Genomic DNA, 25,803 nt, shown 5'->3' on the forward strand with positions numbered 1-25,803 from the left:
CAGAGGAACCTGACCAAGATGAACGGCGAACACAAGGAGCTGGAGGAGAGGCTGAAGGAGGAGCGAGTTCAGAAGGAGCAATTCAAAAACACCAAGAACGAGATCGAGGATGAAAGGAAGCTCCTGGACCGCACGGTGGACAAACTGCAGAGGGAGATGAACGACATCGTGGAGGCCTCCCAGTCGTCCACTCAGGAGCTGCAGGAGCAGATCGACATCTACAAGGAGAAGAACCGCCGGGAGCTGGCCGACCTGCACAAGCAGCTGAAGGACAGAGCAGCGGAGATGGACAAGCTGCGTCTGGCCGCCAACGCTCTACAAGACCAGCTGTGCCGGCACGATGAGGAGCTGCGGCAGTGCAGGCAGGAGAGAGACGAGGCCGCGCTCGCCGAGAAGACCCTCACGCAACACATCTACGACCTGGAGAAGGAGGCTGAAAGCAGCTCTCACTCTAAAGACGACAAGACGCGTCACATCAAACTGTTGGAGGACAGGATCGTTCAGCTGGAGCTGGACCTGGATGAAGAACGTAACAGTGGAGACATGCTGATGGACAGGATCGACCGCGGACGAGAACAGGTGGAGCAGATGAGGAATGAACTGCTGCAGGAGAGGGCTGGCAGACAGGACCTGGAGTGTGACAAGTTGGCTCTGGAGAGACAGAACAAAGACCTGAAGGGCCACGTGTCTCATCTAGAGGGCTCCCAGAAATCCAACAAAGATGGCGTTGTGTCCCAAATGGAGAGTCGCATCCAGGAGCCGCAGGAGATGGAAGCAGGTGCATACATTTCGGATCTCTTCTGGAAGAGGTGGGTTAAGGAATACCTGCCACAATTACAGGAACGGCAGAAATGGACAAAAATCAAGCGGAACTTCACCTCCGGCGACATAGTGCTCATAATCGATGATTCTGCACCACGTAACTCCTGGATCATTGGGAGGATTACAGAGACAATTCCAGATCGGAATGGACTTGTTCGACAGGTCCGGATCAAGACCCGGACCAGCCTTCTATGCAGACCTGTGACAAAGATCTGCCTTCTTCAGGAGTCTATGGAGTCGTGAAGGCTTCGCTCCTTTTCCAAGGACCTGGATTCACTTTTTCCCTGATATTGGAGTACTTGACTTTTTTCATGACTTTGAATTCGTTTTGATTTTGCGTGGGGTTCTTTTCAAGACCGGCAATGAACTATGAACTTCTTGCGCACAAAAAAATCGCAAAAAAGAAAAGGTGTGAAAATAATGTAATGTAACCATTTTTCAACATGAACTGAACCTATGTATTGATAATTATTACTGTCTTATTATGTAATAATTAGGGGCCGGAATGTTGGGGACAGGTTAGACAGCTCGATGGTTGCTATGGTTACTATGGTCACGTGGTGTTTGGTGGTGTCAGACAGGTAGTAAAAGTCAGCTGTTCACCGGTGGCATTTTCATGAATGGAGAGAGAGGGGGTGAACGGGGAATGTCCAACTTTGTCGACCGCAAATCACTTTAACTATGCTGTGATAACTTTAATAAACATAACAAAAGCAGTGCCCTGTCCCGGAGCAATGATTCTCGCACGACAGCCATTAAAGCAGCGAGTCTGACAACAAAAACTTTTCCTCGATTTAGCCTCTCGGCGTCATACGACATACGGTATAGACGCCCTACATACTGAACGTGTCAAACTGACATATTGAGTGGCTTTCCCCCAGTAGGCTACCTTCACATTACCGATTTTTCCCTATCCGATAATTATATTTTGATATAAAACTTATGCCATATCATAGTAGGCCTGGTACAAATCCAAAATCACAGACAATATCCAGTCTAATATCTTCATATATGGAGATCCAGGTGATGATAGTCAAACTCAGCTCCACATAGATCCATGTGTGTGTGTGTGTGTGTGTGTGTGTGTGTGTGTGTGTAGCGAGTGGCTCAGAGCCTCTGCCTGATGGCCTCAACAGTCTAATATCTCCCCCAGTCCAGGGGGATATCCCTTTGGTCTACTGGTTAAGATGTTGGAGTACAGTAGAAGGACCCCCTGGGGACCCCCATGGTAACTCATTTCTCAACCATTTCGTACGCGGGGCCGTTCGCCGGAACCCCCACACGGTAACTCTGTAATTTCTCGACCGTTTCGGACGCGGGACGGCTCGCCAGAACCGGGCCAGCACCCGGTCCGCGTTCCTGTGGGTCTGGAACTTTCGGGGACCCAAAAACGGAGTTGCACCACTCACTTCACACGGGTGTCATCTTTTTACGTTTTCGGGCCAGGTAGGGCGTAAAATGTGTGCTAATTAGTAAGGCCAGGCGGGGCCTCGGGCCACCCCAGTGATGGCCCGGTAGGAACGGGCCTTAGTTTTCTGCCCGTTTGAGCATTCTATTCTTTGCCGGCACTACTGTGGTGTCCACTTGATTGTCAGAGTTACTCAGGCAATGATGTCACAAAGTTCACTCTCAGTTTTGCTCAAATTCTGAACTGTGCATCATACTTAAATAATTAAATGTAACATTATGACACATCAAAATGTCTTGTGAAATGGTCACTGATTCCCTTTGATGCTGAAGTCACCAATCAATCACTGTCTGCTTGAATGTTTCTGAAAACCATGAGGCACTACAGTACAGTATATCTTGCCAATATGAGTGACTCCCTTTCCCTTGATCTGAGCAATTTATAGTCCTATGATTTCACAACACAATATGAAAGACTGGTCTTGTAGTACTAGTACTAGTAGGAGTCTAAAGACTGCCCAAATCAGCCAGGTGACTAACAGTGTTATGAAAACAATAATTAATCAAAGCTTTGACTGTCGACTGGACATAGTTTGTGTTTATGTTTTTATGTGTTTACTATTCTTGTGAGATTCTTGTGAGATTTAAAAAGGGATTCAAGTAGAGTAAGCTAAATTAAGCCTAAAAGTGCTTCAACAGGAAACGGGATGACTCATGGACAGTATAAAACCACATTCTCACTCAATACAGTAGGTCCACTGAAGCCTTGACTTACGTACTGTATTGTATGCTCTCAACAGATTCTCTCCTCTCCTCTCCTCTCCTCTGGGTTACAGGGCTTTGTAAATTCACTTAGCTAATTGATTTCAGCAGTCTTTCTCTAGGAGATCACGTTGCTCTCCATCATGTGATGACACTGTCTGTGCTTGTTGGCAGGACCAGGGCACCACTGGCCGGCGAAGGAGAGGCCCGACACGCTGTAAATTAAACGGGAACAACTTCTGTAACTTGTGGCTCGGTTCATCCTCTTTTCTCCACAGATATTGAAGCCATGACCACGCCTGTTTCAACATGATTTTGTCTGTGATGCCGGCAGCTTCAAGAGAGGACTAGTGTCAACTTTTTACGGTTACCGGCCCAGCCTGGAATTTCTGATTCATAAATGGCTGAAGAAGTTTTAATATCATCGTCGGGGAAAATGTCCTCGGTAAGTTGCAATGAGTTTATTTTTTATGAAACAGAGCACATATAGGCACGGTATATACATTTTACCAGGCCTGTATGAGTCCTGTTTAAATGTATTTTTTTGACATCATACTGTAATTTCTTTCTCAAGCAGTCTGTTGCAATAGAATAGAATAATGGAGAATCTCTACTCTGATGAAAGGGAAATAAAGTGCCTTAAGATTAGGGTTTTCAAAAGGCCTGTGTATAGTCTTAATAGTCCATAGACTTATTATTTGACATTAAATTTGGAGACATTATGATAGTAGATACCAACAGATCACAGGCTTATGTCACAAGACAATGTCTGCACAGCTTTTCTCACGTGTGCGTGGAAACATAAGTGACTGCATCTGACCACTTAGCCATCAAATTAAGTTTGGGTTAAGTCCCCTGAATTGACCCAGGTGAAATCCATGCCTACGGTATTTGTGTTAAGAGAATATTGGTCTCAACCAGAAAAGAAAAGACCAACTTACTTATTCACTGTGTGATTGTTATAAAGAGGGACAACCGTGTACAGTAAATCTTATCAGAGCGCTGGTAGCACTCGTTTACCAATTAGCTGTTGAAGATTCCACAAATGTATTATGCACATACTACGGTGTAGGCAAGGACCAGTGACAAACACTTTACAATAATATTGTATTGAATTGAAGAAATATACCACTTGGGCCAATAGTGTATGACCATGGCATTGTCATAATGTCAACAACCTCAGTGTTTTTGTGTGATTCCTGACCGTGGCCTGGATTTGGTTTTCCAAAATAAATATCACGTTTTAAGGGAAATTGGGAAAGATCTTTTATTATATCTGGGCTATGAATATTTTCTTTCTAATCATTGACGGGTCAGTTATTGGTGAATCCCAATTAAATGCTAAATACTCCTTAAATAGTCCTTAAGTCTATGGACCAGAGCTACCCTAATGCTATAGCCTGGTAACAATCTACCATCTGACCTTGATATGCTGTATAGACCTCCTTACACGCATTCCTAGTGGCACTAGCCTATAGCCTGTTTAGGTTTACACCAAAACTAATGTGGTTCTTTGAACGACCTGGCCTAATAAGACTGTCATGGTGTTCAGTCCCACTCCTGATCCGTCTGATGTGTGTGTGTGTGTGTGTGTGTGTGTGTGTGTGTGTGTGTGTGTGTGTGTGTGTGTGTGTGTGTGTGTGTGTGTGTGTGTGTGTGTGTGTGTGTGTGTGTGTGTGTGTGTGTGTGTGTGTGTGTGTGTGTGTGTGTGTGTGTGTGTGCAGTACGCATACTGTACATGCACACACTCACTTTGTGGGGGGGGGGGACATAATTGTAATTTGGCTTATTTAGAAAAGGGGTGTGCCCTTCCTGGCATGTGGTCACAACCAAGACTGATTATGTTAACAACATATTTTAAGGACAAATAGCCTAAGGTTTTCACCCTGGAATTAATTCTATACTGAGATATCCACTGTTTAAAAATAGGAATTGTGCTCTTAAATGTATTTATTATGCAAGAATCTACTCAAATATGGTATACTATGAAAAGTATAAAACTATGTGGAAGTGGGAAGGTTGTAAATACCAGCCTGTACCTCTAAGGCTGCAGGTTCAATTCCACACCTACTGTACTACCAGTAGGCTATAAGGGCCTTGTATCGGTTCATCCTTGGGCAAGCCACAAGAGTCTTGCAAGTTGCTTGTTTATGTACCAAGAGTCTTTTTTAGTATTTGTAGTGCTCACAACTGGAAGTGAGTTACTGTAGCAGTGGATTCCCTCCCCAAACAGTATTATGTTGTTAATGATGTTTGTATAATATACTGTGTGAAAATAACTATGTGAATAATAATGTCCAAATGCTTGGACAAGCACCTTCAGCAGTGTTCAGGTACAATCCTCAGTGCTAATTTAACATGAGAGTGTAAGGGTAGATTTGTACACTCTAGTGAAATTGCCACTAATGATTTTACTGTGCAGACTGAGATCTCCCTGTGCTCTGAATTTCTGAAAGTTATTGCACTAAATACCTTGAATTGCATAATGAGTGCAGTCTGGTGCCCAGGACATTGACAATATTGACAACATTGTGACAGAAGTTCAGTGATGAAAAAAAGAAAGAAAAAAGCTTGCTCCTGATATAATAAAACAAAAATAATCACTCTAATTATCTCTCTCTCACTCTTTCACTTTCTCCATAGCACCTGACCCATTCTCTGCTGGCAGTGGCATTTCTAACTTCCTTTGGAAGCTCCATGCTCTATGGATATAACCTTGCGGTGGTCAACTCCCCTGCTATAGTAAGAACGAACCCCCCCCCCCACACACCCACACACACACACACACACACACACACACACACACACACACACACACACACACACACACACACACACACACAGAGAGACATTCACCAACCCCTGCACTCATGCACACTGAAACAGCTGGAATTTTGTACGGTGCGTTGCGATGCCTTGTCTGTTCCAGTAAGGAGTGCTCTTTCTCTCTTTCTTTCACATACTTTCATGAAGTGATCATATCTGACTCTTATTTTGCTATTTGCTTTTAGAAGTTGCTATATATATAGCTGATGATTGTAAGTTCTTATGTGTGCGGTTTGTGAACAAAGCTTCTTAAATCACAATGCAGTGGCTTATGGACAGATTGTTTCCTTATAATAGTATTAATAATAATGTTATAGCGCTTTTCTATGCACTCTGTGCCTACTCAAAGCGCCTTACAATGGTCCATTCATTCATACATTCGGAGGTGAAGCGGCGAACAGTCAACGCCAGTGTCCTCACTTCACACATTCACACACCAACGGTGGCAACCACTGGAGGCAATGTGGGGCTCAGTGTCTTGCCTGAGGAATTGAACTCTTCGACACGTGGACAGCAGGAGCCGGGATTGGAGCCGTCGACCCACGGATCATTGGACGACCTGCTCTACCTCCTGAGCCACAGCCTGCACCCCCGACGGGATGCGTACTAAGATTAGACCCGCCAACAGAACGACATGCGGAAACAATGGTCGGACTACCGCTTGAACTGCGCTGCTCCTGTGCTTGCGGTCATGTTTAGGTTAGGGTTAGAGATAGGTTGTCGATGTCGGACTAATGACTGGTCTGACCAATGACTAGTCTAAAACAAGGTGTGCAGTACTTAGTTCAGACTAGTCATTGGTCCGACAAACGACAACCTACCTCAAACCCTAACCAAATCCTAACATAACCGCAAGCACGGGAGTGACGCATGTCCAACATGCGGGACGCACGTCGGACTAATGCTCCATCGGAATTACTGTACGTGCGAATTCCGACAGTCTATGTTTCCTTTAGCTAAATGAAAATAATGACCACTAGTCAACGATACAACTTGCAGCTGCTGAGTTTCACTCGTGTGCGTGGTTTCACTTTCGTGGCCTGCATGGCTTGAATTAAAGGTTTCACGTGTTCTAGACCTACAGGCTAGTTAACTCTAACCTTAACCACATCACATGTCCTAGACGTGATCCTGCCTGGGTATGACCCTTTAGTCTCAACACTGTTCATGCTGCATTCCTCCATGTCCATGTCCACATACATGGTGTGAGCTGTGATTAGGTCGCACACACATACACATACACACACCGTAAAGTTGACTGGATTACCCACTGTACTGTTAGTGTTACTGTATAGAAAATACTGACCAGACACTATACCATGCTTAGATCTACAATTATTCTATATGGTCAAACTTTACCTAGTTTGCCCTCCATGTCTGTCTGTTAATATCCCTATTGTTGCTGGTGTGTTGATCTACACTTGGACTGTGTGTCACTGTTAAGCTCCACCTCCGCGGACGATTGACGCGGAGGAGAGCGTTTCCGGGAATCTGGCCGTCGTGCAAGTCGTCCACGGAAGTGGAGCTTCTTTTCCATCCACCAGCTGTCTAAAAATCCGGAAAAAGAAGCTGTGCGCAGCCGAGAACGTGCACGGCTCTTTAGATAGTGTGGCAGCACCTCTTGTGCGTGTGTGTGTGTGTGTGTGTGTGTGTGTGTGTGTGTGTGTGTGTGTGTTCGTGTGCATGTGCGCGTGTGTGTGCGAGAGAGAGAGCTCTGTGAAGGCCTGGTTGTTGTAAGGAATGTAAACTGAATGACCTACACGACTTGCCTTAATGTCAAGGAATGTGTCTTGGCCCAGAGAAAATGACCCTACAGTGTACGGTCCACACTGTCCATTGCTAGCACACCTTGCTAAATGCTATAAATCCGTAACATCTGGAATCAGATCTTCTCCACGTTTTCAGCCATTTGTGGGAAATAATTTGAACCTAACCCTATTACGGCCATATTTGGAGTGGTAAAGACAGAGGAAGGATTATCTGTGCATCACAAGAAAGCGTTCGCCTTTGCCTCACTTTTGGCTCGTCGTCTCATTTTGTTAAACTGAAAAGCGAATAAACCCCCCTCCTTTAAAGTTTAATCAATGGATCAAGGAAGTGATGTTTTCATTGATGTTAGAAAAGATCAGATACTCTGTTACCGGAGCCCGGGAGAAATTCGACACAACCTAGTCCCCCTTTATAAGATACGTAGAAACTAGGTGCTTGGGTGAATATGTATGTATGTATGTATGTATGTACAGAAAGATGAAAGCACAGTACAGAAAAAAATATCAAAAAGGGGTGGGGTGAGGGCAAGGGGGGGATCTATAAAAAAATAAGGCACAAAAATGTTGACTATGTTGACTATACTGTTGAATGTCATTAAGTTCTATTCAATAAACAGAAAAAATAAAATCTGTAACTTATTTTAGTGAAGCTCCATTGTTTTGTAATTACAGCGTAATTAGGCTGTGCCACAATGTGACCTAATATGACGTCACAGAATTGGTTGCTATTTATAAGTCTGTCATTTTAGTGGGTCTCAAAAAGTGGGTCCCTTGTTGTCCCTTGATTTGCAGATGGGTATCCATTCATGTTCCAATGTAAAACCAGTTCAGAACCATATAATAAGGCTTTTCTTAGTACTACTGACCTAATCTGTTCTGTTCTGTTCGTGTTTTTGTATTGTTAGAGGCTTTCACTATGAGGAGACCTCGATATCAACTAAAAACAGGGATTTCATTGGTTTCTTCACATTTAGACCCCATAATTGTTGGTAAAAAGTGAAACTAATTATCTGTATCCAATGGTAACTGTAACTGTGTGTAGAAACCATGCACGCACGCACACACACACACACACACACACACACACACACACACACACACACACACACACACCCAGAGTGAGAGAGGGAGAGAGAGGGAGAGAGGGAGAAACAGACCACAGCATTTGTCACACTTAACTTTTTGGCTGCTGGAAGCCTGTCATGTGCATAACCCTACAGGTCAAATATGTCTGGCAGTCTTCCTGTCACATGACCCCATCCCCATCCTGAATGGTGGGATGAACAGGTTCTGATAGTCTCATGCCAGTTCGTGGTAAATCGATTAGGAGTTTCAAGTTAAAAAAAAAGAAAAAACGAATAAAGGGGTTGCCTGGGAATGAGATTAGACCTGCATGTGAAATAAAACATATTATACTACATAATATACATCTATTGAATATGAATTGGTAGGCCTTTCACAATTATTACATAATCGTCTAATCACAATTATTTTCAGATAATTGCAATTATTTTTGCATAATCGTCATAATCATTTCCATGTTGGATTTCAAAAAATCTACAAGCTTGTAGACCTGCTATTTCAACTATTCATATATAGTATAAAGTTATTAGATTATCTAAATCATTTGTCGTATCTGCCCATTGCACCTTCTGTTTACAAAGCCTAAAAGTCAAACAGAAATTAAATTTTTATTCATGTATGATGTTTCAATGCTCAATGCCAAATATCTTATGCACACTGGCCACAGAGGACTTATTCTTTCACAAATGCTTTATACTTTTTTAAATGTTAACATTAGCTGAAACCTTGCCTAAATTTGGAGTCATACTACATCATAGGTACACTCATGCCGTTTCCACGTGCATCTTGAGATCACTTGAGAAGCGATTACATTTATTTCATGATATTTGTCATAGTGGATATTTGCAAGTAATGCATCTCCAACACTCCCAAACCTTCTTGTCATTTGAAGCACATATCTGTCATGGGAAGCAGAGATGTGTGGTCTAACATAGAGCTTTATTTTTAATGGCCTTGCATAACACAGGGGGTTGATAAATTATTTAAATATCCAAATATTGAAGCAATGGGGTGCAATTGGGGTGCAGACAAAAGCCACAGCAGATGTGAAAATTACCCCAGAAGTTTGCACGATGCATTATGTGCACTTTCAGCACCATGGACAGCTGAGTGAGTGAGTGCAATAACCTTGCCAGACTGTTTCACCCAAGTACTAACCTGGCCAAACTATAACCAGAGTTGAAGTGGACTAGCCTGTTTTAGCCCAGGGTGTATTCCCCAGGGTAAATTCTGGCCCAGAATATACCCCTCTAGCCCAGATTATACCCTCCTTGTGTTTTTCATTAATATTTTTACATCATAATTGTTGTAGTGTACCTGAACACGCTTATCGATCAATCATTTTCTGCTTTGCGCGTGTGTTTCCTCATGTCTTGACGGCTGCACCTGCAACTGACACAGGCCTGAGTAGGCAACCCGACATGGCGAAGATATGTGCTCCGTGTGGCGCACTGTACATAATTTTTTCTTTGTCGTTTTTGGACTTTAAATTATGCACAAATGAACAAACTCTAACCTCCTTGCTTTCCCTCCATCAGTACATTAAGGACTTCTACAACAGGACGGTTGTCCGTAGGAATGGTACAGCTCTGACCGGTGAGGCCCTGACCCTCATGTACTCCCTGACCGTGTCCGTGTTCGCCATCGGCGGGCTGCTGGGGTCTCTCATGGTGGGCCTGCTGGTCACGCGCTTTGGCAGGTGAGACACGCTTGCATGGATTAAAATTCTCAGTTGCCACAGCTGATTTCAGTCTGATTTTCAGTTAAAAAAACAAACAAATCAGCTGTGTTGGAGCAGGGCTAGATCGCAAGCAGGGTAACGGTTCCAGGAGATGAAGATATTTGCATAATGTGGGCAGATACTTTACCACTGCGCACCCTAGGTTGAATTATTTAAATACAAATACAAACATATTTGTTTTATTATTGATGCAATACAATATTATCATCACAATATCAATATACTGTACTTTGAATAGAGATAATTTTATGGTCAATATTGGCCAGCCCTAACACACACACACACACAAAGCGTGAAACTGCTGGAAGACCCACATGAAACGATGCATGGAGTTTGACGACAGCTGGGAACGAGGTGTCCTTTACTGACCTCTGAGTTGTGGTTGGATGTGGGCTCTGCTCTGTCCTACTGGCACCCTTACCTCAATACTCCCTGGACCGTCTGGCCGTATGGGTGGATGTTGGCCAGTTGGCTGTACCGGCCAAGGAGACACTTGGCAGCATCTGGAATTGTGGGCACTGCCACCAAATCCTGCCTGGCACACAGAGATGGCAAAACACATTCACAGCATTTAGGTCACAACAGAAGCGTTTGGAATTGATGTGAAGTGTGGCCAAGTGTTCCGTACTGTATCTACAGCATGGGTGAAAGCAAGGGAGAGTTGGACACTCATTGGACACATGTTGACACACGTGCGGCCACGCGCACATATACACACACACACACATTCACCTATGCTGGCACGAAAGATAACTCCCCAGCGCTATTCAATCAATCACCCCTCTCTGCTCTCTGACCTTAGTGATAGCGCCCCCAACCCCATTCCCTTGTGCGTAGCGCCCTTCAAAGCGCACTAGCCTTGTCTGTATCTGCCCTTGAACAGTGTACAACACTTCCAAGTACGCCAAAAAAAGACAACACAACAACAAAAAAGTTCTTTTGTAGTCCTATCTGGCGCTCGGATTAATGCAGCACTGTCCGTCTCGTGGCTTTTGATGGGAACCTCGCTGGACATTTACATGCAAATGAAAAGCAAACGATTTACAATCCCATTTACGGGCTTGATCGCTTCTGCCGCGCCGCAGTGTGTTTTATGGCTAATCACAGTTTATGCCTGCCACCACCCCGCATGACTCGATGTTAGCATTTTACAGCTAATCAGGACTCATGTGGGTCTATACGTGCATGCCTATCATTTTGGCCGTGTGTATTTTAGTGGGTGTGTTCTTGTAGTTGTGGGTGGTGTGGGGTTTAGTTTACTACTGTTTGTCCTCTCCTCTCCTCTGACCGATATACTGGAGATGTCCTTGTGTTTTTTTTATAATCCACAGATTGTATGCACATTTTATTTTATGTCAAACACATAATGTTTGACATAAAAAATGCACGTGCAATTGTTGTGCGATTGTGCACATGTATTTGTTCAATTGGGGTACACATTTCCTTGCAAATACAGCTGGTGGAGTTATCTATCTTTAAAAACATTAGGTTAGAGTCAGAGATTAAAGTACTGTATGGTGGTGGTGGTTTTGACTGATTTTGTGTGTGTGTGTGTGTGTGTGTGTGTGTGTGTGTGTGTGTGTGTGTGTGTGTGTGTGTGTGTGTGTGTGTGTGTGTGTGTGTGTGTGTGTGTGTGTGTGTGTGTGTGTGTGTGTGTGTGTGTGTGTGTGTGTGTGTGTGTGTGTGTGTGTGTGTGTGTGTGTGTGTGTGTGTGTGTGTGTGTGTGTGTGTGTGTGTGTGTGTGTGTGTGTGTGTGTGTGTGTGTGTGTGTGTGTGTGTGTGTGTGTGTGTGTGTGTGTGCGTGCATGCGCACACGTGTGTCCAGAAAAGGCACTATAGTGAATACAACAGTGCTGGTGTTCATCGCTGGAACGCTAATGGGCTTCAGTAGAATCTGTGGTTCTCCTGAGATGATCATCTTTGGCCGCTTCGTAACGGGCATTCACTCAGGTACACACACACACACACACACACGACACATTAACCCATTTAGGCCTGACATCGAAATAAAAAAAATAAGTCTTCTGAAAGAATATACGTATATTCAAAGATTTGTGCCGCATTTTCACGATTTTTCAAAAATAGCAGACCTACAAGCGCGTAGCGCGCCTCTCGGTGCCGCGCTATGAGCTTGTAGATCTGCTATTTTTCAATAGCTAAAGTATACCATAATGCTTAGTTAAAACACCAAAAGGGGTTCCCACCCAGAATGGTTTAAAGCATTAATGCACAAATACATAGAATCATGTGATAATTTATTTTGGTTGCAACCAGATATTGTCTGTCAATATACGTTTTGTAACCCTTGGAAGCTTTATTGAAGAACATTATTATATTTTGTACAAAACAAAAGAATACATTTTCTTCGCTTTGTTTGTTGTCCAGGTATTTCACTCAGTGTGGTGCCGATGTACCTCGGGGAGATAGCACCAAAAAACCTTCGAGGATTCCTGGGTCTCATGCCCAGTATCTTCATCTGTGTTGGGGTGTTTGCTGCCCAGATCCTTGGTCTCCATGAGCTCCTGGGAAAGGTAGTCCAACCCCACTTCTAAAATTAGTCTGTATTAGCGAGGCCAGTGACAAAGAAGCAACACAGTTTAGGATTTGCAAGGTCGACTCTCCTTAGCGATCAAGCTATAGATCCCCCGAAATGCTTAAAGGACCACTTCACCACTTTTCAACCCAGCTTCATATACTGTAATAGGTCCTCACTAATAATCATGATAAAATGGCACAATTTTTTTCCTACTCAGTCTGTGTCTCATAGGAGGGCTGTGGGCAGTTCAGAAACCCGTCCACCAGTGACATCATCGATGGGGAATCTAAGGCTAATAGAAACTGCAGGCGTTCTAGTCCTGAAAAGTTGCAATGCAAAAATGATCGTTCTCACGATAATAAAAATCTAAACATTCTTGTAAAAAAATCTTACTATGATATTTTAGACCCATTCACAATATTTACTTTAAATATCTGGTTCAAAGTCGTGAAATAGTTCAGAATGTTTTTTCTATATATTTTTTTATATATATATATATTTATTTTTTTGGAAAAAAAATCTTCCTAATGATGATGTCACTGAGGACCTATTATGTGAAGATAGGTTTAAAAGTGGTGAAGTGGTCCTTTAATTTATACCCCTGATGCACTGGTGCTTTTATCATTGAACCAACCACCTGCATGTTTGTACGTATTATGACTGTTTTGTCATGTTCACAGGAAGAGCACTGGCCCCTGTTCCTGTCCCTTGTGGTGGTGCCTACCTTCATCCAACTGATGTTGTTGCCATGGTTCCCAGAGAGCCCACGGTACCTGCTGATAGAGAAACACAACATACATGCCACAATTACAGGTCAGTTGAGTTCAGGACACTCAGACGCTTCAGGGGCCCTCTCCAAATAAGGCTGCATTGTTAGAAGTCATTAAAATATGAATTACTTTATTGCCATCCTTTCCACTTCTGTTACTGAAGAATTAGCTGACAGCAACATTTCTCTCTCTCTCTCTCTCTCGCTCTCTTCTCTCTGAAGTCGCACAGGACCTTTTGTAACATTGTATCTCTCCCTCTAACGTCTTCGCATTGGTGCTGTGATGTTATTATTTATTTGATTACAATTTGTTTCCTTTCCTCACAGTTTTACACGGATATCCCTGATCGTCTGGCTGTGCGAGACTATGTCGGGTTAAAGTGAATTAATTTGTACTCCTTCCTCCTCTCTGTCTCTCTGTCTCTCTTTAAACTCTCAGCTCTAAAGTGGTACAGACACAAGGTTAATATACAGGCAGAGATCGAGGAGATGCAGGAGGAGCAGCGCTCCTTGTCGTCGGTGGAGACGGTGTCGGTATGGCGACTATTGTTAGACGACACAGTCCGCATGCAGGTGCTGAGTGTGGTGCTCATCAACATTGGCATGCAACTGTCCGGCATCGATGCTGTAAGTTATGTTACACTGATATGTACTGTTTTTTTGTGGTCATGACATTGTTCACTATATATTTATGATAAGATAGGCTCAATGGGTATTATGGGAATTGTAGGAGAAAGGCTGAAATAGACATCAATCTGTCAATGTGTGTTATGATTTCTAGAGACTATCTGATGGTAATCATCGACATTGAACTGAAATGTACAGTTCAGCTCAACTGTTTCCCTTTAAAGGACCTATAACATAAAATTCAACTGTTTCGATTTTTTTGTGTTTTTTTTAGCTCCCCTGTGTATTTTCTATCCCCACAAATATGCAATTTTGAACAATCAGGATTTCTCATCATATAGGGGCTTTATGGAAATTGCTCTCAGGATCAGCTCAACTGATTTGGTCGTGTTTGTGATGTCATCAATGTCACCCTACTTTGTATAATTCCTCCCTCTCCTCAGTCTTCAGTTACAAATTTGCATTTCCACTTTGTTTACAATGTCCGCCATTGTTGATTTTGGCATGGAATGGAAACAAGACTGTGTTTATCTAGCATCAGTATTATAATCACTCAAATATTAAATAAGTTGCATATCAGGACATTTTGGTACTGCAGCTAAAACAGCTTCAGAAGCCAAAAAGAAATGCCATGGACTGGTTATATCAGAGTGGTGATGGAGGCTCAAACCACTAGAAATATATTTGAGGGACATAGACAATATGATATTAAATATTACAAACTGTAATATTACAAACAAAAATTCATGTTATACAGTAGCTGCTTTAAATTGTGTGAGCTTACTTACAAAGTAGGTGTGGTCGGTGCTAAAAATGTAGCCGCTACAAACTAAAGCTCAGTGAAGTGACCACATGCAGGTTAAAGAGGATGAAGGCTAGTGGAATACACTGCTGTATATTTGTACTGTAGGCATGTCTCTTGGTACTCTGGCCCCCATTCCTCTTACAGTGCTTTCATTTCCACTGCTTCTCTCATTTGTTAATTTCCCCTGCATATTTCAAGTACTAATATTTTATTTCCCACCTCCCTTCCCAATACTATTCCTCTTCCCCCTCCTTTACTCCACCCCACCCACTTTCCAACCCTCATTGTACCCACGTCCCCACATCTGATTGATCTAGCTTATTAGACAAAAGGACGCTGAAATGAAAGTGGGCCGAAACGATCCCTCATCGTTTTATAAGCCTCGTATGGTCCCAGAGATTATAAACCACCACCCAAAAAAACAGCGTCATCATCTTTTACGCCGATACGATTAGCCAAATACCCTCTCTGAATTACGCCTCGGAGATTCATTAATTATTCAAACGATTAGCGGGGCGTGCGAGGGCCAGAAAGTGCAGCGTCTAAGCGGCGGAGCTGAACTCATTAGCGGCACTCTTCTCTTGGCTGTATTTTTAGCTGCTAATTAGCTCTGCCTGAACAATGAGGTCCCATCGCTGGAAGATGCAGAGAGAGAGTCTAACACTAGCTGCGACAGTAATGATGGTGACGATGGTGCGATTGATGAGCACGATGACAGTGACAGTTGCGGTGATGATACAGGTTGTGGTGATACTGATCATGATGACATTATATGAAGATCATGACGGTGGTGATAATGATGATGATCATGATAGTGACTGTGAGGTGATCACGATGGTGATGTGGTGATGCTGATGATAGTGGCAACTATGGTGATGACGTTGATAGTGAGGTTCATACTAATGTGATCTTAATGATGACTATATACACTAACTATGCTGTATTATTTTGTATCTTTCCATCCACAAATGTCAAACGAACACAATCTGGAGTGGTGGGGATGATGAAGATGATAACGATGGGTGATGATGGTGAAGGTTGTGATAGCAGTCACTCACAAATGGTGACAGTGAACATGATAATGAGAATTTCTATGACAATGAATGTTGTGATGTGACGGCGGTGACAGAGATTGTGAAGACGATGATCGAAGTTGTGATGTAATGATGAAGATGATCATGTTGATGACATTGGTGAAGGAGATGATGATTGAGGTTGTGATAGTCAGTGATGGACATGATAATGAGGATGAAGATTGTGATACTACTAATGTCAGTGGTGATGGGGATGATCAGAATCAGCTTTATTGTCACATCGCACAAGTAAGAGTGGGTTTGTTTTGATAATGATTATAATAAGGATGATGAACTTAAGTACTGTACAATGTTGAGTTATTTGTACTTTACTTGAGTGTTTCCAATTTCCAGGACTTTTACTTCTACTCCACTACATCTCAAGATGCAAATATTGTACTTTTACTCCACTACATCTATTTGAAAACTTTAGTTACTAGTTATTTTGTAGGTTTTGATTATTATTACAAAACATACAGTAACCACTTCAGCGCTACACATTTCTGCCATATTTGAAAATAGCGGATCTACAAGCTCACAATCCGACGCAATGCGACTGTGTGAGCTTGTAGGGTTAGGTTAGGGCATTGTGAGCTTGTAGACATTTTACATTTGAAATGAGACATCCTAATATAAAAGCACCGTTAGGCCAGTGCCTAACAGGCACCGGCCGCTCTGTTTCTGCATATAATGACTACACTTTAAGTACATTTTGATGTCAATACTTTTGTACTTTTACTCAAGTACATTTTGAATTCCAGACTTTTACTTGTAATGTAGTTCTGTATTGCAGTGTTGGTACTTTTTAACTTAAGTAAACAATGTGAGTACTTTTTCCATCACTGGTGATGAAGATAGTGATAGTAATGACAGTAGTGATGGTGATGACAAAGATGATGATGATGAAGGTTGTGGTAGTAATGATAGTGGTGACAGGCATGCTGCCTGAGGTGATTCCTCTGCCTAAGTAGATATGGCAGGTGGCAAACCTTGGCACAGCTCCAGGAGCACGGCAGGAAGGTGTGTGTGTGTGTGTGTGTGTGTGTGTGTGTGTGTGTGTGTGCGTGTGCGTGCGCGCGTGCGCAAGTCTTTTTTTGCGCACACATCCCTCTGCCTTTACACCCATTTGCACATGCATGGAAGTTGCAAGTTTATGTGTTTGTTTGTGTGTGCGTAAGTACTAAGTATGTTTGTGTGTTTATTTGTGCACATAGCCCTGTCAGCCTTTCTAACCATATGCGATGTGCGAGCCCGCGCGCATATGTTTATTAGCGCACATAGCCTTGTGTGTCTGCTGGATTATTTATCTACCTGGTCTTTTCACCATCACCGTCTGCTACCTCCAGTTAATACCCCTCCTGTCTGTTGCAGTTACCTCCCCCTAAAGCCTCAAAATTGAATTGAATTGAATCCGAGCGCATGTCCGCTGCCTCTCTGTGGCAGTGCTTCGCCACCTGTGCCAGGCAGTGCCACCTGTGCCCACACAGCCCTCGGGTCATAAAGGCTTGCCTCACCATTTAGAATTTTAGTGTTATTATATTTCTTCCTTGGGCACTTGTCATGTGGAGGGGGGGGGGGGTACGTGTTTGAGCTACACCACTGAAAAACTCTTGTTAGCATGGTTTGCGTTTACTGTTCAAGTCAATGGGAAGTGATAACCTCAAGCTAGCTTGGTAGATTGTAACTAATGATAGCAATTATTTTCACTTCATGATTTAGGTGGTGGATATTCAGCCGCTGGTCCCTCTGCATTGTACTCCATTTGATTGGTTGTGGGCCCTAATCAAAAATGTTCATGCCTTGCAGCTGGTTATGTTCAGGCATGGTTTTAAAGATGAATTTGAGTGTAGGGAGTCAGGAAACCAAGGGAGAGATGTGAGACATGAGGGGGGTCGGAGTCAAACCACGGGAAGGGAATTATATAGGTAAGCGCAGAAACTGTCTGAGCTACCCGGTAACCCCAGGTTTAGGCAGGGGTTTAGTGTTGTTAGTTAAAGGTAGGCACTGTCAGTATGGTATACATTTAGCCGTGGGTTTGGTTTGGTGTGGCAAGGATCTGGGACTAGAGCATGCTCAGCATGTAGTGCTCTGAGAGAACAACGCCTTTCCACAGAGCGCACCTAGTGGCTCAATATGATAATGTGTGGAGATGAAGTAACTGTTGAAAACATTGGTGTGATTTTTTTTTTCTTCTTTTTACTTTAGATATGGTTTTATACCAATGACATCTTTGCAAATGCGGGTATCCCAGTACCAGAGATCCAGTATACCACAGTGGGGACTGGAGCCATAGAAATCGTTGCAGGACTAATTGGGGTAAGTTTACATTTGTTTATATTTATTTCTTGCTTGCTTGCTTTCTGTCTGTCTGTCTGTCTGTCTGTCTTCCTTTCTATTTATCTATCGATCTCTGCTGTCTTGGCTTGAGTGGTTCTCTTTTCTATTCCATATCTTTTTCTTTTAGTTTATTTTCTTTTTAGGTTAGTTATTGATGTGTGAAAGCTCTAACTCAATTCTCTATCTCTCTCTCTTCTTCCCCAGTGTTTTACCATAGAGAAGTTAGGCAGAAGGCCTCTCATGATCGGAGGTTTCAGCATGATGGGAGTCTGCTGTGCTGGGATCACACTGGCACTCCTTCTACAGGTGTGTGTGTGTGTGTGTGTGTGTGTGTGTGTGTGTGTGTGTGTGTGTGCGTGTGCGTGCATGTGTGCGTGCGTGCGACCATGCATAGTATACCATTAACATCCTATATAAGGCAAAAATGACAACATTTTACGTAATGACAAATGTCATTTAGGATTTTAATGTCACATATATACCCCAATAAAACAAATTGCTCAATACCGACAGCCGGTCAGCAAGTGGATTCATGAATGTATGTAACTATGTATACAGACAATATTTTAGGCCAAATAATTCTGCCACTCTGCGTAACGGAATACCAGCTTCCACTTGCCCCATTGCACGGACGGGTCTTATCCATTCCTGAAGGGACAAATGTGGCATCTTTCCACGGGTTCAGCTGCTTGGGGCATACACAAATTCAACTAAGTTGCAGGACCTATGCTCAGGTGCCAGTCACACAGGTCGCTGTGTGACAAAATGAGAGCGATTAGTTCAACATAAGAATAATGGGGGATTTAAATCCATGACGAACCTTACGTGATCCTTACAAGAGAGAGAGAGAGAGATTGATTGAACATTTTATTCACAGTATGCAGAATGGGTAGCCTACAGTTCAAATGAAAGCACAAGTCAATACAAAAACTGTTACTGTGGACGACAGCGTGATAAAGCATTACATGGGTCCACCATTTTCAATTCATCAGAAAAGAGAGAGAGAGAGAGAGAATAGGGGAATGACATTCAGCCAATGGTCCGGTCGGCCGGGAATTGAACCATGTGGTAACCCATCCACTTGGCTATCAGGTGTTCAATTAACTCTGAGAGTGTAGGCTACAAATGTAACAAAATGGACCCATAAGAGTGAAATAGCCTTTGACCTGTGTGGTTTGACATTCAGTGTGTCCTAACATTGTGTGTGTGTGTGTGTGTGTGTGTGTGTGTGTGTGTGTGTGTGTGTGTGTGTGTGTGTGTGTGTGTGTGTGTGTGTGTGTGTGTGTGTGTGCGTGTGTGCGTGTGCGTGTGCGTGCGTGCGTGTGCGTGTGCGCACGTGCACGTGTTTCCCTGTGCAGTCTCGGCTGTCTTTCATGCGCTACATCAGCGTGGGCTGTGTTGTGGGAATCATCGCTGGCTTCTGTATCGGACCAGGTGGGTCGCTCTTTTCCAGATCACTGCATGGGATTTCTTGGCCCTTTTGGAGAAGTTTTTGATTACATAATATTTTGCTTATACAGATTGCATGAATCATTTCTTCCACTGTTTGTTTGACATTGTTCCACAGCATGTGTCTATATTATCATTATATTTCCTTGGCTGTTCAACGTGTTCTTGCCATTGATTAAATCAAGTTAGACCTGAGGAAACAAACCAAGACAACTAAGCACATATTGCATAATAAGGTATGAAGTTGTATGACAGTGAAGGGTTTCCAGCTCTGTGCTGATCTACACACTGGTTTTATGTCATGAAATGGCGCCCTCTGGAGATGACACATGGGACATTTCTTAAAGAGGGTGCAACTGCATTTGAATGTTTCAAGATATGAATACTATAGCAGCTCCAGATTTGGTGTGTGTGTGTGTGTGTGTGTGTGTGTGTGTGTGTGTGTGTGTGTGTGTGTGTGTGTGTGTGTGTGTGTGTGTGTGTGTGTGTGTGTGTGTGTGTGTGTGTGTGTGTGTGTGTGTGTGTGTGTGTGTGTGTGTGTGTGTGTGTGTGTGTGTGTGTGTGTGTGTGTGTGTGTGTATTAGGGCTGGGACTCGATTAAAAAAACATTAATTAAAGGCTTTGTAACTAATTCATCGCATGATCACCAATTGAGAACTAGCCTGCTTTTATAGGGGAATACCTTAGTAGTAAATTTGAATGGTGTTCCCCTTTAGCCAGTTCAAAACCATTAAGACCCGATACTGATTCTACATATGCCTTCTAAACCATTTCAAGATAATAAAAATTAGCAGATGTACTGGTAGCATAGCATGAAGTGATGCTATTTTCTTTTCATTTGATGACATTCTTTGAAAACGTTTAAATTGTTTTAAAGATTTTGACAATAAATAGGGACTGTCTGGATGAAAGTGATTACAGTTATTCTATTCTGTTTATACACACCCAGACATCCCGATGATTTGGTTATCCATCCCCTATAAGAGAGACAAATAAGAGATATAGTCCTGGAATAATATGCGTGCTATGATGTATGACTCTTCTGTCCTCACGCTGCTCTGGCCTTCACCCAATTGGCTATGTATGTTTGAGGACCCGTTACCTAATTAGCCATTTCTCGCACCTCATTGGTCCAAAACATGATAAATGCTGCCGCTGAGAATGAATATTCAAATCAGTATGAATAATGAATTGCAGCCATAAGCTCCCCGGAAAATTATATTCCTCCATCCAAGCCCATGGAAGATAACTAATAGTGCCATGGGTTCTATGCCTCCATAGGATTATTGGGGTTAACATTTGTGAGGCTTATTCATAGTGTGTGTGTGTGTGTGTGTGTGTGTGTGTGTGTGCATGTTTGCGTGCATGTGTGCAACGTGCGTGCATGTGGTGTGTAACTATGAACTGTTTGTTGGTGTTCCAGCGGGCGTGCCCTTCCTAATCACCGCAGAGCTGTTCAAACAGTCCCACCGACCGGCAGCCTACACCGTGGGAGGGTCACTCAACTGGATGTCCAACTTCGCTGTTGGCTTCGTGTTTCCTTTTCTACAGGTGAGAACTCTCCCATGTGTCTCTATGCTATCATTAGCTGTGAAAGACCTGCATGAGCCACTTTCCTTTTCTGAATGTAGTTTCTCTGGCATTGTATGTGATGCTGCACGTAATACTTGACCAATGCTTCCATCCTGTCACCTTGCAGTGCTATAGCGTCTTTGCTAAAATAGTAATAGTAAGTAAAGTAAATGGTTCCCGAGCCATGTGGCTCATAGGCACATCTTCTGTTTCTATATCCAGGTGACGCTATGTAGAATGATCATGCTAGGACACTATGTCACAGGGGCTACCCCAACCCTTGATAGATACTGAGTGGCAATTAGGGAAGGCATTGAGTACCATTTGTATAGTCTTTGGGATTGGGATTGAACACCATCCTCCGAGTCTCAGGGCGGACACTGGGACTACAAGTCCTCTCTCTCTCTCTCTCTCATTAGCAGGCAACAGTGCAACTGTCTCTCTCTCTCTGTTTCTGCATGGCACAACAGCGCCCCCTACTGGTACTCATTCTGGTGCTCATTGTCACATAGGTTAACCAACACGGACATTGCTGTTCCTTGGAGTGGTTGCACCACTCAAAAAATAAGACAAGATTTCTGCCCGACAGCGGGCAAGTTTGTATCTGCTGATGAAAAATGATTACAACTTTGTGATACAGGCACCAAGCCTTAAACAGTGTAATATGTCGCCTCGCAACAACAGAGGCCAGATTCCTAATCCTGTGTCCGGGCCCCGCTTGGGAACGCACCAAAGATCACATGATTGTTTTGAGGTAGTCAGAAGACTGTAAGTTGCACGGGATCATAATAATCGTAATAACTTTCCAGACCCCAACTCAGCCTTTGTCAGACATAAAGGCTCCTTTAGCACTACACAGTCACATCCTCTACGTTAATTTAATCCATTTATTAGAGTTCAATCTAAACTCATGATTACACTGTGTACCTGACTGGTACACAAACTCTATGCTGAGTTCACTAGTCATGATTACACTGTGTACCTGACTGGTACACAAACTCTATGCTGAGTTCACTAGTCATGATTACACTGTGTACCTGACTGGTACACAAACTCTATGCTGAGTTCACTAGTCTCATGATTACACTGTGTACCTGACTGGTACACAAACTCTATGCTGAGTTCACTAGTCATGATTACACTGTGTACCTGACTGGTACACAAACTCTATGCTGAGTTCACTAGTCATGATTACACTGTGTACCTGACTGGTACACAAACTCTATGCTGAGTTCACTAGTCATGATTACACTGTGTACCTGACTGGTACACAAACTCTATGCTGAGTTCACTAGTCATGATTACACTGTGTACCTGACTGGTACACAAACTCTATGCTGAGTTCACTAGTCTCATGATTACACTGTTTACCTGACTGGTACACAAACTCTATGCTGAGTTCACTAGTCTCATGATTACACTGTTTACCTGACTGGTACACAAACTCTATGCTGAGTTCACTAGTCTCATGATTACACTGTGTACCTGACTGGTATACAAACTCTATGCTGAGTTCACTAGTCTCATGATTACACTGTGTACCTGACTGGTATACAAACTCTATGCTGAGTTCACTAGTCTCATGATTACACTGTGTACCTGACTGGTACACAAACTCTATGCTGAGTTCACTAGTCATGATTACACTGTGTACCTGACTGGTACACAAACTCTATGCTGAGTTCACTAGTCATGATTACACTGTGTACCTGACTGGTACACAAACTCTATGCTGAGTTCACTAGTCATGATTACACTGTGTACCTGACTGGTACACAAACTCTATGCTGAGTTCACTAGTCATGATTACACTGTGTACCTGACTGGTACACAAACTCTATGCTGAGTTCACTAGTCTCATGATTACACTGTTTACCTGACTGGTACACAAACTCTATGCTGAGTTCACTAGTCTCATGATTACACTGTTTACCTGACTGGTACACAAACTCTATGCTGAGTTCACTAGTCTCATGATTACACTGTGTACCTGACTGGTATACAAACTCTATGCTGAGTTCACTAGTCTCATGATTACACTGTGTACCTGACTGGTATACAAACTCTATGCTGAGTTCACTAGTCTCATGATTACACTGTGTACCTGACTGGTACACAAACTCTATGCTGAGTTCACTAGTCATGATTACACTGTTTACCTGACTGGTACACAAACTCTATGCTGAGTTCACTAGTCTCATGATTACACTGTACCTGACTGGTACACAAACTCTATGCTGAGTTCACTAGTCTCATGATTACACTGTGTACCTGACTGGTATACAAACTCTATGCTGAGTTCACTAGTCTCATGATTACACTGTGTACCTGACTGGTACACAAACTCTATGCTGAGTTCACTAGTCTCATGATTACACTGTGTACCTGACTGGTACACAAACTCTATGCTGAGTTCACTAGTCTTTTGCGGGACGCAATATGTATCTTATATTGTCTTTGCCCTCCGTTGACATGACTATTGCTTTCAATGCAGTTCAGACCTTTGTTGTTCCCAAAGGGAAATGTTAAAGCAGATATTGCCATAAACATTAATAATACACAGTAAAAGGGTTCACTATTATAGAGAACCGAAGTCTGCTGACATCGCTGCCGCTAGAGGTCAGTTATTTTCTCCATTGAAAATCCCATAGGATCATCTTATACAAACTGTGTTCCAGAAATATACAAATCAGCCTGACTATGTGGAAACGTTTTTGGGGGTTAATGGCCTAGTATCAGCGTGGCTCTGATCGGTCCAGTGAATTGTGAGATCAGCCACCGACAGACACACCATAAGAGACCGGTACAACATACATGTCTGTTATTCCACCATGACTCACCTCAACAACTGTCATCCCATTCGGGTCATTGTGCTGCTTCTTTCTTCACTTACACTAACATGGCATCTGCTTTGAGCTCTCTTTGCCGTGCATGGACTAATATCCCCCCTGACTCATGACGCCGGAGTAAACCTTTTCTTCCACTTCCCATGATCCATCCACTTGTTCATCCATCAGTCATACATACATACGTTCATCCATCTGTGCATACTTAAACCCCAATTCCCATCTTCTTTACATACTGTATGTACATTGTTACGACCCTTATTTCTAGGGGTGTAAAGGTCACAACCTAAACGAACAGGACAAATTATTTAAAACTGAATATCCATTGATTTATATGAAAAATATATGAATGGAAGTTGCCTAACCTTTAACAGAAAACAACTAACTAGTACGAACACTCAATCAAAACAGAAAAATCAAAAGAGTTTGTCTCTAAAATGTTTGGTTTGGGTGAGAGGACTTGAATTGAGTCTCTGCTGCTGTTAAGCTGACAGTCCTCTCAAACAGTGACGCTCCAACTGAGGCTTTATAGAGGAGGACTCTGATGCACAGCTAATCATGGCTAAGGCGTGGACAAAGCCGACGAATGAGAAGCAAGGGACAGGCCAGGGGCTGGACCTGTCAATCTTCAACTGCTCTCAATCAGTCACTTCATACTCAATCACCAATCAGTCTCACAGCATTCACAGCAGCATTCACCCAGTCACCACCTTATGAGGAACACAAAAAGAAAGCAATATAATACAAGCCACCAATAAGAACAATACACAATAAATACAAAACATTTAGGCCATAACATACATAAACACACACTTACCCATATGTCTGTCTCCATACATCCATCCATCCATCCACCTATCCCTTCATCTCTCCAGAGATCAGCAGGTGCATACTGCTACCTGGTGTTTGCCATCGTGTGCTTTGCCGTGGCCATCTATGTCCACCTCGTCATCCCCGAAACCAAGAACAAGACATTTGTGGAGATCAGCCGCATGTTTGCCAAGAAGGAGGCGATCCCCGAGACCCAGGGCCTGGCGCAGGTGGACCAGCTCAAGCTGAGGAAGATGAATGGCTACGGGACACTGGAGAACGGCTCGCTGGATTTCGACAGCTCATCCTCCGTACCTTAAGCCTGATTTATGCTTTGTTGCGTGCCGGTGTCGTGTGCTGAAAATAGCTGATTTACAAGCTCAATGCTATTTTTCGGCGCACTACACAGTCAAATGATGGAGTGATAATGAAGGATTAGCAGAGGCTCAGTGTCTGTCGTAGGGGAAACTCTTTTCAGTCGCCCTTCCATGCATCCCCTTATTTCTACATGTTTTTGATAGCATTCATCTGGACCCAGATGAGTTCTACAAGTTGGGTCAAGTTGCCTT

The 25,803-nt window shown here is 43.1% G+C and overlaps 1 protein-coding gene across 1 annotated transcript; it reads left to right on the forward strand.

Annotated features, from left to right (window-relative positions):
* Positions 1 to 3,391: 3,391 nt before the first annotated feature.
* slc2a15a (solute carrier family 2 member 15a) lies at positions 3,392 to 25,554 on the forward strand (the record flags this gene model as incomplete). The annotated part of the gene is made up of 12 exons (XM_080781595.1): positions 3,392 to 3,436; positions 5,635 to 5,733; positions 10,208 to 10,368; positions 12,236 to 12,360; positions 12,796 to 12,941; positions 13,627 to 13,759; positions 14,155 to 14,342; positions 18,426 to 18,536; positions 18,762 to 18,863; positions 19,916 to 19,991; positions 21,430 to 21,557; positions 25,300 to 25,554. 12 exons carry the CDS (start codon positions 3,392 to 3,394, stop codon positions 25,552 to 25,554), a joined length of 1,569 nt encoding a protein of 522 aa, XP_080637721.1.
* Positions 25,555 to 25,803: the final 249 nt, after the last annotated feature.

Source organism: Protomyctophum bolini (assembly GCF_963924005.1).
Source record: "Protomyctophum bolini genome assembly, chromosome: 14".
Lineage (NCBI taxonomy): Eukaryota > Metazoa > Chordata > Actinopteri > Myctophiformes > Myctophidae > Protomyctophum > Protomyctophum bolini.